This window comes from Melospiza melodia, chromosome 2 (assembly GCF_035770615.1).
Source record: "Melospiza melodia melodia isolate bMelMel2 chromosome 2, bMelMel2.pri, whole genome shotgun sequence".
Taxonomy (NCBI): domain Eukaryota; kingdom Metazoa; phylum Chordata; class Aves; order Passeriformes; family Passerellidae; genus Melospiza; species Melospiza melodia.
The window spans coordinates 76,490,526-76,506,982 of record NC_086195.1 but is presented as its reverse complement, the minus strand read 5'-3'; the positions used below and the strand labels follow the sequence as shown (position 1 = coordinate 76,506,982).

The 16,457-nt window shown below is 36.8% G+C and overlaps 1 protein-coding gene across 4 annotated transcripts in view; it reads right to left on the bottom strand.

Annotated features, from left to right (window-relative positions):
- The window catches only part of YAP1 (Yes1 associated transcriptional regulator), an 88,350-nt gene that overhangs the window by 16,909 nt on the left and 54,984 nt on the right, over nt 1-16,457 (bottom strand). For 2 of the 4 annotated variants that reach the window (XM_063148904.1, XM_063148907.1), the window contains exons 4-5: nt 13,743-13,856; nt 1,333-1,526 (exon numbers count right to left, since the gene is read on the bottom strand). In XM_063148904.1, coding sequence (XP_063004974.1) covers nt 1,333-1,526; nt 13,743-13,856 — 308 coding nt within the window. The remainder of the gene's footprint in view (nt 1-1,332; nt 1,527-13,742; nt 13,857-16,457) is intronic. The other 2 variants (XM_063148906.1, XM_063148908.1) reach the window with 1 other exon arrangement.

Here is a 16,457-nt window from a genome sequence, read left to right as displayed (position 1 = left end):
AACTCACAGATTTACCAAGGATGCATATTTGACAGACAAGCTTAACTAAGGAGAACAACATGAAGAGAATCGGTTGTCACCTGCTCCAAAGTTAGTCAGGTTCTCAATGACAACTGAGGCAAGAAGACAATTAGAAGGCCTACCTAGACACATGCTAGCACAGGGTAAAATGTCTGTTTGTGGATTAATTGCAAAGCAGAAACAGCAGAAGCCCAGGTGCTTAAGCAGAGAGAAAGTCCTGATGCCACCTTTGCAATGTATTCTTACCTAGAGCACTATAAAAAGTAATGGCTGTAAAGATGACCCATCTTACACCAAGAGATGCTGAAGATTCCTACAAAATAGTCCTTGACTACAAAGGGGATAACAGAAATCAGATTCCAGGACAGAATACTGCAGGTGATGAAGAAAGAGAAAAGCTGTCTTTGAAGACATTAAGATGTTATCCTCTTCTGAAACAAGACCCATCACCCAAAGTGAAAAAGGAAAGATTTTAGAAGGTTTTCCTCAAAGAAAAGATTAGTGCTTTTTCTGCCAGTGTCAAAAACCCAAAGAAATATCTTAAGTATCTAGCACAGATAGTTATAACTATTAAAACACTCAGACTGAACAATCGAAGAAGAAGGCTTAGAGTAAAAAGGAGATCAAGCCCGAATTCCAATACAGAGATTGCCAAGTCCAGCCCTACACTTTAATATTTGCTACAGCCATATCCATATAGTAGAAAACACTGAAAGGCATAGTTTGCAGCCTTATTATGAAGTTTGAAATTCTTCAGGATAAGAAAGCCACAGGCTCAAAATGCAGCACAAGTTATTCAGTTGTTTCATGCTCACTCTACTATTGAAGAGGTAAGATTTTGGCAACAAGGCGTTTCCTCAATGTATCTTATATAAACTTTGAAAATACTTCAAAATCCTACAGACTGCAACAGGTTCTAAAACTGAAGATTTTCCTCCACTTAAAAGGGAGAACTAAAGTAGCTGTGGGAAATAACTTTTTGCATGACTTGGAACTCAATGAATAAGAAATATATTATTAGGAGGAATATCCAATCATATCAATAGTCCACACTGTCGTCTTTATAGTTTGTGAAGCCTGCTCTGTAAGAGTTTTGTTAAAGGGAGGAATGAGGGAGGAAAGCAAAATTCTTCAGTCTTAAAAAATTAAATACTTTCACCACCAAGCTGATACCAGTAAGAGAATGAATTCAGACCTTTTTAGATCTCAAAGCTTTTTGTATAGTCACTGGTCTTTAGGACTCGCTGAAACAACAACTTAGAAAAATCAAAACATAACATACAAAAGAAATAGTGGAAGTAGGTGTCTAACCTGTGGCCTCACCTGCCGAAGCAGTTCTTGATGCTTCAGTCTCAGTCTTTCTTTCTCCATCTGTAGCTGCTGAAGTCTCATCTGTTGCTGCTGATTGGAGCTACTCCCTCCCATTACACCACCCTGGGGACTCTGAGGAGCCAGAGGAGGTGGCTGTTTGACTGGAGCACTTTGGCTGATTCGCTGATTCATGGCTAAGGAACCAAAACAATAAACATTTAAAAAATAAATTCAAACAAATACATGCAACGAAAGTAGTATTCATGAAAGGTCTACATTAAAAAAATACAAAATTACAAGGCATGACAGTACAAAACATGCAGGTACATTAATATTCAGAGTGTGAAACATATGCTCATGTGTGAGCAATTGATGTGTGCAAAATTAACACAACAATCTCATGGTTAAGACCATGTACTTATTCTAAAAGATTCTAAAAACAGTTTAATGGGCTAACTGGTGAAAAATTCAGAAGTGGTAGTAAAAAAATATTTCAAGTCGAATTAGAAAAATCTCTCTTCTTTCTAATAAACTATTCTCACTACAGACATGAATGGTAAATAACTTGCTTTATTCATGTGGAATCCTAGGTGCATTTAACTTGAGAACACACAGAACAACAAAATGGATCATTTCACTTTTACCAAAAACAATTAAAGGCTACCTGTTGTGGTGCAAGGTCATGCAACCAGCATTCACATCCTTGTCACATCACTATTTTAGTGTTAGAGACTTCATTTAGAGCTTCTTGATAGACAAAATTACAGTTGGTACAGAAATGGCAGATGAATTATACAGCCATAAATATGGACATCAACATAGAAAACATTTTTCTAGTGCTTCATTTTCTTTTATCCCCCAGAATTACGCATTGCATTTTTCCTGGGCAGCGAAGCCTAAAAATGGAGCTTTGAAAGCATAATGCACAATGAGAACCCATCTTCCCTTCCCCTATAAAAGCAAGGCCTAAGACAATTTTATTTTATAAAATAATACATAACTGGGATGCATGAGGCCTGATTTCTCCCTCACATGACACCAATATGGTTAAAGTCAACAGAGCACTGGAGTTCCCAGAGTGAAAGAGAGGGTGGGAAAAGCTAACTGTATTGCAAGGGCACTATTTTCAGGGGCTTTCAGCTTGGAATTAGCTCTCCATCTCCATGGTGTTCCCTGTAACAGACTGAATCTGCTAACACTCAGTATTCTGCAGAATGCGTTTGCTGAAGCAATGATGGGAGAATGGCAGGAATTTTTTTTTTTTTTTCTGGGAATGAGGATTATGGTTTACAGAAACTAAGAAAAAAAAGAGAGAGGTTCTTTTAGGATGACAGGGTGAAGCGGGAAAAAAAAAATCTATAGAATTAGTTTGAATTAATGTTTTCATCATGTAGAGGATTCCTGGAATACTAATATTTCTAACTACCATAAGAAAGGAGATTTCTCTCATAAAAAAATCTGTATAATCTTTTCACTGAAAAGCCCTTCAGTTTCCACTGTCTTTTGCGTGTTCAATTTAAGGTAAAGTAGTGCTGTTCTTCTGTTCCAAGAAAGCCAACATATATTTATCACATAATACTAAACCAATTAGAGACCCAACCCTGCAGTCTACCCTTTCAACTAATCCACTGGTCCAGCACAGACTCAGCAGTGCTGAGTCAGCAGTGCTAATGGGCAGAAGGGTCATATTTTCATGAGTCCAGCCAACATAAAATGCTGTAAAATAGCTTACAGTTTTTTGAAACAGTACTTCATGTAGTTACTAGTTAAAGAGCTTCATACATATAATTGTTAATATGATAGAACTTCCTGTAAGGTAAGTGAACCTGTGAAGTAGGAATACAAACTGGATCCCAGTACCAAGTAGAAACAATGAGGCTGCAGTTCAGTTCCAACCTACAAGTCTCATACTGATGCAGCATGAAAAAGAACCAGTGGGAAAACAACATTCCTGTGGATCAAAGGCTAAAATCAAGCAGTTGATGTTACAAGACATCCAGCATCACTTCACCATCAGAACTGAACTTCAGGACAGAATGTGACCAGAGTGAGCCAATCAACCAGCTTTGCCACGCGTGCTGTGGTCTCTGGGCCAGTGGCAGGAAGAACAGCCCAAGACACCACCAAGAAACTTAAGCAAAAGTCCTAACACCATCAACACCTGCCCTGTAAGGATGTGGGCAGTGAACATTTAACTACAAGCACCAGGAGCTCCACTGGGCAATATCTGCTGGAAGCTTGACAGCAATTACTCAACCTTCATTTATCAAAGTTGAAGCAAAGTTGAAGCTAGAGAAAACAATGCAAAAAGCAAGGCAGCCCATCTAGCAGCTTTAGATAAGCTAGACAAGATATTGCTGGAGTGGGGAATAGATCTCCTTTATTTCTTTTCAAATCTGGAACCAGGACCATGCCTTTTGCTCTATATATCTTACTCTCTTTCACAAAATAAGCAGAAATGAAGTTAATAGGGGACAACGGAAAACAGTGTTCTCCTGCTGTTAGTTAATTCTGCAACCCTATCCGAAGTCTGTGCTACCTCTCAGATGTTCCAGGATCCAAACCCTGCTAATAAACAAGATGGACGGTCAATTACAGTGTAAAGTCAAAAGGGAGAAAAATTCAAAAATTACAATCACCTGAAATGAGCACATTTAAGTTAAAAGCAAACTAGCTTGTAGAATTTAAGTACTCAAAGCTGGAAAATGTCAATTTTCTTTTGGTTAAAAACACTCCCTTTATAGTCTTTATATAGTCCTTTTATATATATAGTCCCTTTATGTAGTCATGGTTTCAGAGTCCTACCTCAATGCAGTTCACAGCCAAGTCATGTTACAGATAACCTCATAAAAATGTAATAGTGTCTAACCTTAGTTAAACACTTCAGTGCAGTATCACTAACATTCCTTTAACATGTTATGAATTTGTTTTTCCTGCATGCACCATATAAGTATCTCTTTTCCTCAAAGAGGCAGCTTTGTATTTCCTGCTCATGCCACTTTCTGCTTTTTTTATTTCTGACCATTCTGCCCCATTCTTCTCATCTACTTGACTTTGCAATTTTAACTTTAAGAAAGAAATCACGTTTTTCTGATGTTTTTAATTTTATTCCCTCATACTAGATTCCCCAAATGTCTTCTAATGTCCACTTTGAAAGCAGTCTTTCTAAGAAAAAGCATATCTAAAGCAGAAATATCGTAAGATATTGAGACTTTGGTGTATACTTAAAATACATCAATAAATATTAGGGGATCACTTAATTATATAATTTGATAATTATTTGGAAACTGAATCTAAAATTCCACTATTACTACTACTACTACTATTATTATTATTATTATTATTATTATCATCATCATCATCATCATCGTATAATTGAAAGGATGTTTCTGAACATTTTATTATTTCAGGAAAGTGCAAAAGACTTCTAATTGATACGATTTTAAACTGTCCTCAGATTTTTTATATGAGCGAATTCTTTTTAACAGTGAAATTAAACTAAAAGTCAGGATATTAGAAGAAGATGCTGCCAATTGAATTTACTGACTTAACATATCCAAGTGAAAAAACCACAACAATAGTATCAATGATTTTCATACACTTTGGTGATTACACAAGCATGCTATCTTCAAGGGAAACTCAAAGAAGAATGTAATTATCTATAATTTTCAACACAGTATTTAATGAAAAAGTGGGGCAGAAACACATCTTGTTTCAAGAGACAGGAAAAACCAGAGGGTTTTAAAGCTTTTTGTTGCTGATTTGCTGTTGAGGTACTTTTGCTTGCTTGTTTTGTTGGTGAGCTTTTTTTTCTTTATACATTCCCAATTCCCCATTACTTACATGGACACGACTGCAGAAATCTGCACTCTAAAGAACATGCTCATTAATGTGATTTCAGATAGCAGATTTTATTTTTTGTACACCTAATGTATTTGTAATGATCCTGACACGCACAGCTCTTATGAAGTACTTCAAATTCAAAGGTGAAGAGCTTCATTTTATCTGTTAGCTAGGACTTATGAGTTTCTAATACATTTTGTTCCTTACCTTCCATGGCTATGGAAAGCATTTAAATAAGGGGCTCTGCACCCACACAGCGGAGGATGCAAAGACCTCACAGGCAGAGCAGGAACAAACAAGTCTTTGTTTCTAGAAGAGGGGGATTTGAGGGAGGAGGAGGGGCAGACAAGTTAAAAAACATGGGCAACTTAAGACAATAAAAAAGATCTTGTCCTAAAATATGGCTTCACAATCTGCAGAATACAGTCAACTGCAATTGCTGCAATACAGCTTTGAGAAAATTACTGGTCTTTAAATGCTACACATTAAATGTTCTACTGTCAGCAGCAGAAATGCCTCTTCTGTACTATACTGGACAATACCTGACAATTCCTGAAAAAAGTTTAGACTGCTGTCGACATACATGAAAAAACCCAAACAACCAAAACCCAAAAAAAAGGATGAAGAGAGAGAAGCAATTACCAGGCACTGGTGTTAGAGAGAAAAGGCCAACAAATTTTTAACAACTCAAGCATAAAAGGCAAATTTCTCTCCCAAGATCCTCTGTCGGTTGAAAATCCCAAGTCCCAGGGCAGTGACAGTTTGCAATAACACAGCACCTCTCTCCTATGCAAATTACATGCAGAGATTGTACCCTTAGTGATTAGGACACACAGCTGAATGTTGTTGTTTCTTTCCTACTTATAATTCCACCCTTCAAAGCTAAACCTAATTTTAATCAGCCAATTCAGAGATACTACTTAGCTGAACAAACAACAACAAAAAAAGCTCAGGATGTGACCATACTATAGCTGAGTGTCCTTACTAATAAGAATCAATGTTTTCATTGGGGGAACTAAAGAACTTGTCCCCTTCAGCTCCATTTTGAAACTAGATATTTTGAAACTGTTGTGCATAATTTTGGCTGTAGTCAGGTTTTAACCTGGTGCTAGTTTGCAACACTTCAATAAAGGCAAAAATCCTCTTTGCTTACATTTAGAAGAGCAATGAAAAAAAAAAATACCTGTAGGATCTGAAAGAGTCGCAGAAGTAATAAAAAACATGTTCCGAGGGGATTTTTAAGAAAGGCTTTCTACAACAATTTGTTGTCTAATCAGGATGTAAGTCATGTTTCTGCATTGTATTCTTTATAATATATTGCTATGTTACTCTAAGGAAATTCCACTCACAGTTTCATAATGCTGCTGTTATGAAACAACCTAAAAATTAGCAAAATAAAATATTCCATTGCTTTCAGTCTCTGATTAATCTGACAATCCTGGGTCTTAGAATATGGGGGAAACCACAAATAGACTGTTCTCTGGGCTCATTTTGCTGCTTTAAGTGTACAAACAAATCTTAGTGTCTTAGGCAAATAGAAATATTCACAGACTCCTGAGCTGAACTTTTGGTTAAAGCAAGATATATCCAATGAAAATACTATTACAGAATCATGTCCAAACTACAGACTGGTTACTCTGCACTTATCAACTAGTTTCATTCAAATTAAATTAGTATTTTTCTTTTTGTTTTAATACCACTATCACACTTGCTGGTTAAAACAATATAAATTAAGTTCCTTTTTCTTTGATAAATCTGCCATTGTTTTTGAAGTCTTTCTGTATTGTCAAATGTACATTTGCAGACTGACTTGAGCACCATTAAGACTCTACAGCATGCACAGAATCTTGAATCAGTGGTAACTAAACTGGAGTAAAAAGCTGTGTCAGTTCTTTTCCCCCCACAGCAGTAAACAGCAGTGTTTATAAACCACTTTCACTCAATGTATGCCAGTTTCAGAAGAACCAAAATATTCTGGCCAGCCAGAAAAGCAAATATAAATTATATTCAGCAGTAAAGTAAGTAGCTTTTAGGAACTTCAGTGCACACATATAAAACACAACTCTTTAAATAATGGGCTCTTATTAGAATTATCTTTTAACTCTCTACATAACTCTTTTTCACTTTTTTAAAAAAAATCAATTTTAATTTTGGAAGGCTAAACGAGTTTTAAATTCCTTCACTTACAGAATGCAACTGACACTGTAAGTATCAGCACTACAGAACCATATAAGACAGAGTGCACTGGACAGATTATGAGTAGAAACCTGAACTAATGTTGTTTAAATTTAAATTTTATGTCTGAAACACTGAAGACTACAGCAAGTGCAGGAATCTGAGCTAACCAAAGCCTCACATGCCTGTCCACTGACTCTCTGGCAAAATATATTTAATGAAAGCTAGTCCACAGGTTAGACCAAAGTTTAATCAGCAAAGAGTCCACATAAGGCTATTAGCTGTGAACAGGTTCACTGTTTAATCAGCACATAATACTTCCTGGGTTAACTAACCAAAAGACAAGCTTCTTTACAGTTTCTTATAAAATAATGTGATAACTTTTTAAAATGTAGGTTTCCTTAAATTTGTTAGGGTGGAACAAACCCTATATATACGCATCTGCACATCTTCATATTTTTTTTTTAATTTGTCATGTGCCCATCAGAAATAATTAAATAGAAATTACAAAATCCAGTAAAAACTACTGCCAAAAAAAATCAACAGTATACTGTCAAGAAATACTTCTATATAAAAGAAACTACCATCGTGTTTCAACATGATTGAATTCAAAGACAAAAAGCCTGATGTCTTTGAATTTTAGATCATATATGATTAGATATAGACTATACAATTACTGTGGGTACATATATTTAGATTACAGTTAATGAATCATGTTCAAAACGATCCACCTTCAACTTTTAATACAGTATGCTCATTAACAGGAAAGTGCAAACTGCTGTGTTAGAAGGATATGAAGGAAAAAGTGTCCCTGTTAGGAGTGCAGTTTCCTTTCATTATCACAGCTGCTTAGCACAACACTACAAGCATGCATTATTTTTACTGGCAGCCAGACATCATTAGCAATAAATCTCCTTTCCCAAACAGGATTCAATTACTCTCAAAACAGAACAAACCACAAAACAGGTGTAAACTTACATAAACCTACTGTCCTGATAAATTCTTAAGAAAAGTGTGGGTTTCTCTCTCTTTCATAGTCTAGAAATATTCTACATAAAGTAGATAACTGCATCCTGACACAACACTTGTGGACAGATTTAGTGATTTCTTCAGTGAACTTCAGTTAAGAGGTAGAAATATATCCTGCTTTCAAACAAACCCAGATTTCACTTTCTGATATAATCATACACAACAAATAATTATTTATTGTCATTACCATAAGGAATCACCTGCCTTTTACAAAGGGATGCTTACCAGTGAAATTTCATCTGCCTCTGCAGATTTGCAGCAGGCTTTGACAGAAGTCACTGGTTCACTGAAAACTGATCTTCTTCATCTGTAAACATCTCTGACACACATACAAAATACAGAAGTCTTTACCCCATCCTAAGTGATCTCCTGAAACTGTTCTTCTGGAAAAACAGAGACAGGCAAGTGAAAAATCTAATACCATTGGACCTTTTTAGATGGAGTCAAATCCTCCTTTGTTTTACAGGGTATATAAAGAGAATATGCCATTGCATTTGCAGACCAAAGCTACTTGTGGTCATGCTCTGCTTTTTGCGCAAAAAACTGAAGGCAGATCTGGAACTTAACAAGTCTTAAATGCTACTATGATCAGACACAAAGTCTGGGCTTTTTTTTTTTTTTTGACTAGACAAAGGCCAAACCCCAGTTTTCCAATCTGGAGCTCCAGTTCTATGCTGTCCAAAAATCTGCATCTTGAAAGGCTTCTATAAACTAATTTGAAGGAATTTATATTAAACAAAGTGCTAGATAGGTAAGGAATAAGAAAGCAACACTACGGAATACCTCCTTTTAATTTCGGATACTTAAAAATTAGCAGATGCTCTGAAGCTTAAGCTTTAATTGAATTTCAACCTTGTTGTGTGTTTGTTTTTTCTTTAAACAAAAATGATAAATATATATTTCAATTAAATGTATACTTGACTACAGTGTTTCTGAACAAGTTCTTTTCACTTTTTCAAAGACAGTTTTTATACTACAAAAAAAAGGAAGCTGCAAAACCTGGTGTACCTTCTCTATAATTATATTATCAGCATCACTTTTATTTCATTTTCTAATTGTGCAGTCAAACAGCTATTGTACAGAGGGCCCCTATGGCACTTTTCCTAATGATATTAAACATTGTTTTGCCTTACCTTCCCCCTCATCCAAAATTCATGCAGAACTTCAAAGAACATTATCTCTAAGTGGGAGTGATAAAAGTCATGGCAGTGATTTCAACCTGAGGTCACATATTTTGCTTCATACCCCATTATCACAGCTCCAAGAATTGGAAAACCAGAAGGAAAGAAACTGGGAGTGTGCAAAATTGGTATGACCATAAGTTACAAGCCTTTAAAACCTAAGAAAACTCAAACATTATCTTTTTTTACTCCAATTCCTAGAGACACTTGTCTGACTACTCTACTGGAGTAGTAAGGTCTCCACACCAAACTTAAACCAGCAGAAATCAATTGCCAGTTTTCAGTGTTTTCCCACTTAAACTTCATCTTTGAATTTAGGACCCTCAAAGGGCAAAGTACTTAAGGTTGCATTTCAAAACAAAGTCCTAACATTGGCAAACTTAAATGAGACTTAAAATACATTTAATGGTATTTGATACAAAAGCCAATTCTTGGAAACTTACAGTAAAAAAGCTAAACAATTTTAAACCTCAACTGGTTCTAGGAAATTTGATTTTATAGGAAAAGCAGATGTTCTTCTACTTCACCAACTCCAGCCACTCTGAATGCATAGCTGACCTGTTTCCTATCCAGATGTTTGAATATCAAGAAAATGCATTATGTTATCTGAAAGGCTCAAAAATCCAGTAGGATCTGTGAAGACTGACCAATGAACAACAGCAGAAAAGACAAAACGGTCTCAAAAAAAAGTTCAACCTGACAGACCAATTCCATCAAGGGGAAAAACCCTCTTCTAAATAAAATGAAAAACCAAGGCAATTTGAGGCCTCTTACTTTGAGGCCTGCAAAGGCACTGAGAAGGTAGGACAGCATGTTTTTACCACATGCTCCACCAGACAAGAATCCTGCTGACACAAGCCCAAGGACCAACCCCCTCCCATCTCCCTACTCCTTTGATCCCATGTCATCTTTACGACTGCCTGTGCTTGGCATCAGAAGACCCTCCTTTCCTTCTTAGTTCTTTCCTAGATATTAAAGTTTGTGAATTACCCTAACACAAAACTGTTTTAAAGTTGTATTTGTAGACTTGGAGAATGAAAGCCTGAGCCACAGGACTTCACTGACACTTAAATGGTGTAGCTGAGGACTTCTAACCCATTTCAAAGATGTTACACTTGAGTCTTGGAATGAAGTTCTTATCTTCAACTTGGAGTGCTCAGGTTTGAGACCCAGCCTACCCAACAGCTATTCTGACAGAGGCTCTTTTTTGATGCATTATTTCTAAAAGTCTGCTGCAAGAAAGAATACATACTAATTACACTCCTTTATTTTTTGTTTAAAAGCATGAATGCTATACCAGAATGCTCCACACCAAATCAGTCCACCTAAAATAATTTTTCCAACTGATTTTCCTTCCACTCACTCTTTTCTAGCCACAATAATGGAAAATTCCAAGCACTATTTAAAAAAGAGCTATATCCACACCTACTAGAGAAAATAAAGATGAATGCAAAGCTTCCATCTGATGAGGAACATACAGAGACATAAAGGCTGTCTACCTGGAAGCTGGGAATTCAGAAGCAGTAAGGGCAAAAACTCTTCATACCTTCTGCTTCTGAGTACTGGAACAGAGGAGTATGTTTGCACATACCATTGAATAGATTTGTTTTCCTCAATGGTTCTTAAGATTGGTGAAAGTGGCAAAGAGAGACATTAATTCCTTCTTCCTTTTCAATCACCGCTAGCATCACTGTAATAACCAAAAGCTTCCACAAGACAAAGATGAATTTATCCTGCTTCTGGAAGTATTAGTAGTCACAAATATTGAAAGCCAAGCCCTTATATTAAAGCATGGTGATAAAAAAGGGTTTGGTCATCCTCAGGGGACAAATACAAACAGAAGTTTCAACCTTTATTAAGCACAGAAAGGTAAACTTCTGAGTCATTCACAGGCTATTTAGGGTCACAGCACACATTTGCTGAGGATCTCCACATAGTAAATAAATGCAAGCTCAGTAATTTAACTCTGTCAGAGATTTTTTTTGTTTCTTGACTGGAGTGACTTAAGGAGGTCACAAGTAAGAAAGCAACAGGAAAAGAATTTTGTATTTTCTTGGCTCAAATTATAAAAACATAAGCCACAATACAATGTGTACAACTTAGGTTTTCAAGGAAAACTCCTTCAAGCTCAACAGCAACTAGCAGCTTGTCTCTATTTGCCGTCACTCTAGATCAGAAGAGCCCACAAGCTTTTTTTTTCCTTTCCTGTCCCTTTCAGTTACACTTGAGCTCTTTGACTGAAAAGGTCTGGAACAGATTAAAAGTCCGACCACAAAATAAAGAGCCTTGGCATATACTCAAGCCTGTCTGGGATACACATACACAGTGGGCCCAAAAAGGGAAGCTATGCAGCAAGAAACCCTTAATCAGTCTTTTGGACATTTCTAACTTCTTTCAGTTTAACTGCACAGCCTTAACATTTGATAGAGTTTCAGTACACACAAGACAAGCAGCTTTTGCCCTTACAGTTGGACCACTCTATTTACCAGAATACAAAATAGTTGTGAAAAGCAAGATTCGTCTCACTCACAACCTCTGTCTATTAAGGCATTTTCCACACCCCTTTTTAATTCCAGTTAATCTTTAGAAATGACAAAGTAATGCATAAAAAGAAAAAATTATACCCTGGCAAGATTACCTGAGTAAATGTAATTGCAAAAGGCAACACTGATTTTCAAAATGACTGCTTCCTTTTCAGCCTTACTCATATACTAAGTAATTGTGAAGTTGCAAATTACCCACACACTCCTCTTGCAATGTGCAAACAGGTCTGTAGCTCTGGCTGGTGTTAAAGCCAGCATGGACATTTGCCAAAGCTGACACCCCACCTTTGGGCTCAAGTTGCATAGTGGTTCAACCTGTCTACAAACTGGTGAGCAGTTTATAAACAAAGTGTGACAATCTGGTGTTCTCCGTAAGTGTAAACGGATGTTGTAAGTAAGCACTCAAGCCTACATACCAAAATGCAGAATTTCTAGCAGACATTTCAGAAAACAAAACAGAACAGTGACTGTTGAGTTTTGTAGCTCTGTATTTATATGGCATTCATGGAGTTAATGCCTCTCCCAGAAGGGGCCCACAGTTGTTGTTAGGTCAACCCCTGTAAAGCTTCAAAGGTTTTGCATCCCCTCAGCCTGACCTACTCAGTGATCTGCACACTGTTTTCATTTAGCTGCACTGAGTCCAAAAGTAAAGCCTGAAAACCACAATGATCTCTTCTTTTTTTTTTTTACTCCTACTGTTTTTCCATGGCTCTGGAAAAATAACTAAAATCCAAAGGAGTTGAAAATAGTAAGTAATTGGGAAAACAAATCAAGGGCAAGCTAATAAGGCTGACACCCACAGGTCATGGCTTTACAAAAAACCAGAAATTTTAATGCCATACTAAATACATCTTGGATAATCTATGAAAGTAGTTTAGAGTCTTCATATCATATGTGATTTCTATTCACAGTCATCAGTGCCAATACTTTATTGAAAAGCTTGCAGCTCAGCTCTTCATATAGATCAAAAATATAATTGAAAAAAATTACATAAAAGTTCTGTTTTGTTTAATTTCTCCATCCAGACTTTGTGATCATTAAGTTACTATTTCTATTTCCAAAATTAAATAGTCTTTATCCCACAAAAAGTTATTACCTTTTATAGTAGGAGCAACAAAACTAGTAATTCCTCATAATTTGTTTAATACAGGAAAGTTTCGTCATGATAATCACTGTGACAAGCTGGAATTATAAGCTGGTATAATTTTCAAGTGTATTTAAACAGCATGAACTATTATTTGACAATGCCCTCTTAAGATAGCACAAAGGAAAGTAAATATTTGTTTAGGAATTAAAAGATTCTACTGCAGTAAAGTTTTGCTAATTTAAAGGGATGAATGAGCTTGTCTGAAACCATCTCAATAAGTAATTTCTGAACGTCACCACTCTGGGGAACTGTATGGATCATGTGGCAAAATACCAACCCGTAGCATTAGAAACTTGGGTAACATACAGTCCTGGAGGATATAAGCTAATAGTATTTATCTTAGCAAAAAAAGCAAAAAGTTATTTAACTAAGGCCTCTACAACTTAAAATATATTTTAATCATACTATAAAAAGTTTTCAAAATATGCCTGCAAAATTAAAGCTGAGTGAACTGAAGCAAATCAAGAATTCTGAATTGAGATGAACTTTTACCAAAGCGTGGGTCAAGCCTTGGGTCTAGCCAAGATGTGGTCTTGTTCTTATGGTTTATGTAGTAAATTTCTCCATCCTGGGTCATAGCTTGTTCCCATCCATCGGGGAGTGGGCCTGCAATATAGAAGGAAGGAGTTGATGGCGGGCTCTTGCTTGCTCCACCTGAAATTGATCTAAAAAAAATTTTAACATTCTACATATATAACAATACATGAAACAGAAGAGTTTCAAGCTTATTTCTGGGATTAAGGGCAAAAAAGTGCTGGGTGGAAAACGAAGGAACAGGAAACACTTCTATCATTTTTATTTAGGATTTGGACTTTAATTTTCAAGTTTGTTTGCATCCTTTCATATGCTTTTGACATATCATTTTGCTATAGCATTCTAGTATAAAACCAGCAATAAGTCAAGCCTGCCAGAATGAAACCAGCATGTGCACCAGGAAAAAGAAGCACAGAATAATTCTACCTTTCACAGAAAAGTTCATCTAGTGATTAAGACACAGCAGCAGGAACAAGCTAACACTGAGGAGATCCTGAAATGATCCTGTCTTTCACAAACAATTAAAAAAAGAAGTGAACAAAACTAATTTCCTCTTTACCTCATACTCTAACTTTCGGTGAAAGCATTCAAAGCTTAAGCAGACAAAAATGCAAACCTGAAGAACAAGGCGGGCAAACAAGCAATGACACAGCAAAGGCAAGGAAACACCATGAGCAGTCACAAAGACACAGGGCTATGAACAGCAGTGCAATGTCTCTACAAGCAGAAAGGCACACACAGGAAAAACTACTTCTAGAAATGGTCAAAGGGAAGTACATAATGATGTTGTAGAGTCCATAGTTGAGGTCTGAACACAGCCTGAGGAATGGTTCCCATATGCTCCCATCAGCAGCTTTCAAGAAACTACCTTTCATTCCTATACTGATCTTAAACCCCTTGTTCCCATCTCTATATGATCACATACAGTCACTCATACTTTGCTTAGACTGAAAACTATTTAAAAAAATAAATATTTATCTCATCTTATCTGGAAGGTGCTTTACAAATACATGATTTTGAATTTTTATGCTCACATTGACATGAACCTTTAAAAATGTCTAAATTAGATAGAGGAAGCTCTTCCCCATATTTTAGATTTAAGTACAATCCTCAAATTATACAACAAAAGATTCACTGCACATGTTAAGAATGCAAAAGAAATTAGGATAAACCTGCTGTAGCAGCAAGCCATTGTATTTCAAGTTCTTCTACTCTTAGTCAGCATAATACAATAATACAACAGCAGAAGCCATCTGGCTGTTAGACTTGGACGAACAGATTATTCCGTATGATGTAAGATACACTAAGTGTACACAAATATCATTATTTCACACATGAGATTCAGGTATAGCCAAAAATATCTGCCCATCCTGTAAATGTCTACTACATCCATCTTCGAACTACATTAGCTCTTGACTGTAACTCTGTCCTGAAGTCATGCTCCTGCTGAAGAATTCAGTCTAAAGCTGGGAGAAAAGGTAGGGAGGATAGATCAATTTGCTTAATCTCAAAAGATGTTCTTCTAGAAATGTCAAAATGCGTAAAAAAATAATTCAATTGCATTCCAGTAATATCCCAAGGCATAATCAGGACAAGAATTTCTTACAGTGGTCTTTGAAGATCCCTTGCAAACTACATTTCTAATTTAAACATTCATTTTGGCTCCAAAAACAAAGCCTTTCTCTAACAACTTCACTACTCCATCATTAGTGCTATAGATGAATTTCAAATGAGGAGAAACAATGAACTCTAGATATTTTCTTCCCACCTCTACTGCTCTAAGTGTTGCCTCTACAAGTAACGAGTACCTCAGCTTCATCAGAAGCTAGTGAACAGAACAGGCAAGAAAGGGTGACAATACTGCAAATGATGCTTAAAGCCTAAGATACTCACTGTAGAAAAGGACTTTGATGGAGAAATGAGAGCTCCAGTGCTGTATTTTGAATGCTGTGTTTTGTTACCATACCCAAAGACCAGCCAGCTAACCAGTGAGATGTTTTTTGACAAAGCTGGAGCACAGGACCACAGCGACATGCCCCCCATCATCCAACTGTGGAAGTCAATGAAGAATCAAACCCACTCCTTCACTGCTGAGCCAGCATGCTAGCCATGCAGGCAGACCTCACTACCACTTTCCTCAGAGTCCTGCTAAGCCATACATGCCTTGGAGAAACCCAGCAAGAAATGCTTCGTGAACTGCAAAGCCAGAAAAACCCTCTCTGGCTTCAGGAATAACAAAACCAGCCTTGGGGTGTCAGTCCTGCTGAGCACTGAAATCTGTACTGGTCCAGCATGTTTCTTCGTAGCAAGTAAGAACAAAATGCCTTTGAAGAAGGCTGCCAGGAGCTGATCAGTCCATCCACCTGGTGGAATAATGCTACTTAAGAGATTCAGTGATCTGATGAGTACTAGATTACTACTAGAGAACAAACCTGGGCAAGGTTCTCTTTCTAAATAAAAAGCACAGCTGTGGAACAGGACAAAAAGGTCCGTCCATCTGCTCACCCGGCTATCACAGCAGCAAGCCTTCCTTGCTAAGTGCTATGAATGACTGTAGAAGCAGAGCTTTTACCTCTGGAAACTTCTGGCATTAATAATGTAGCTTGCTTCCTTGGACAACAAACTGCTCTCATGTTTCTGCTGTCATCGTTACATACTGAAAAGGCAGTTCAA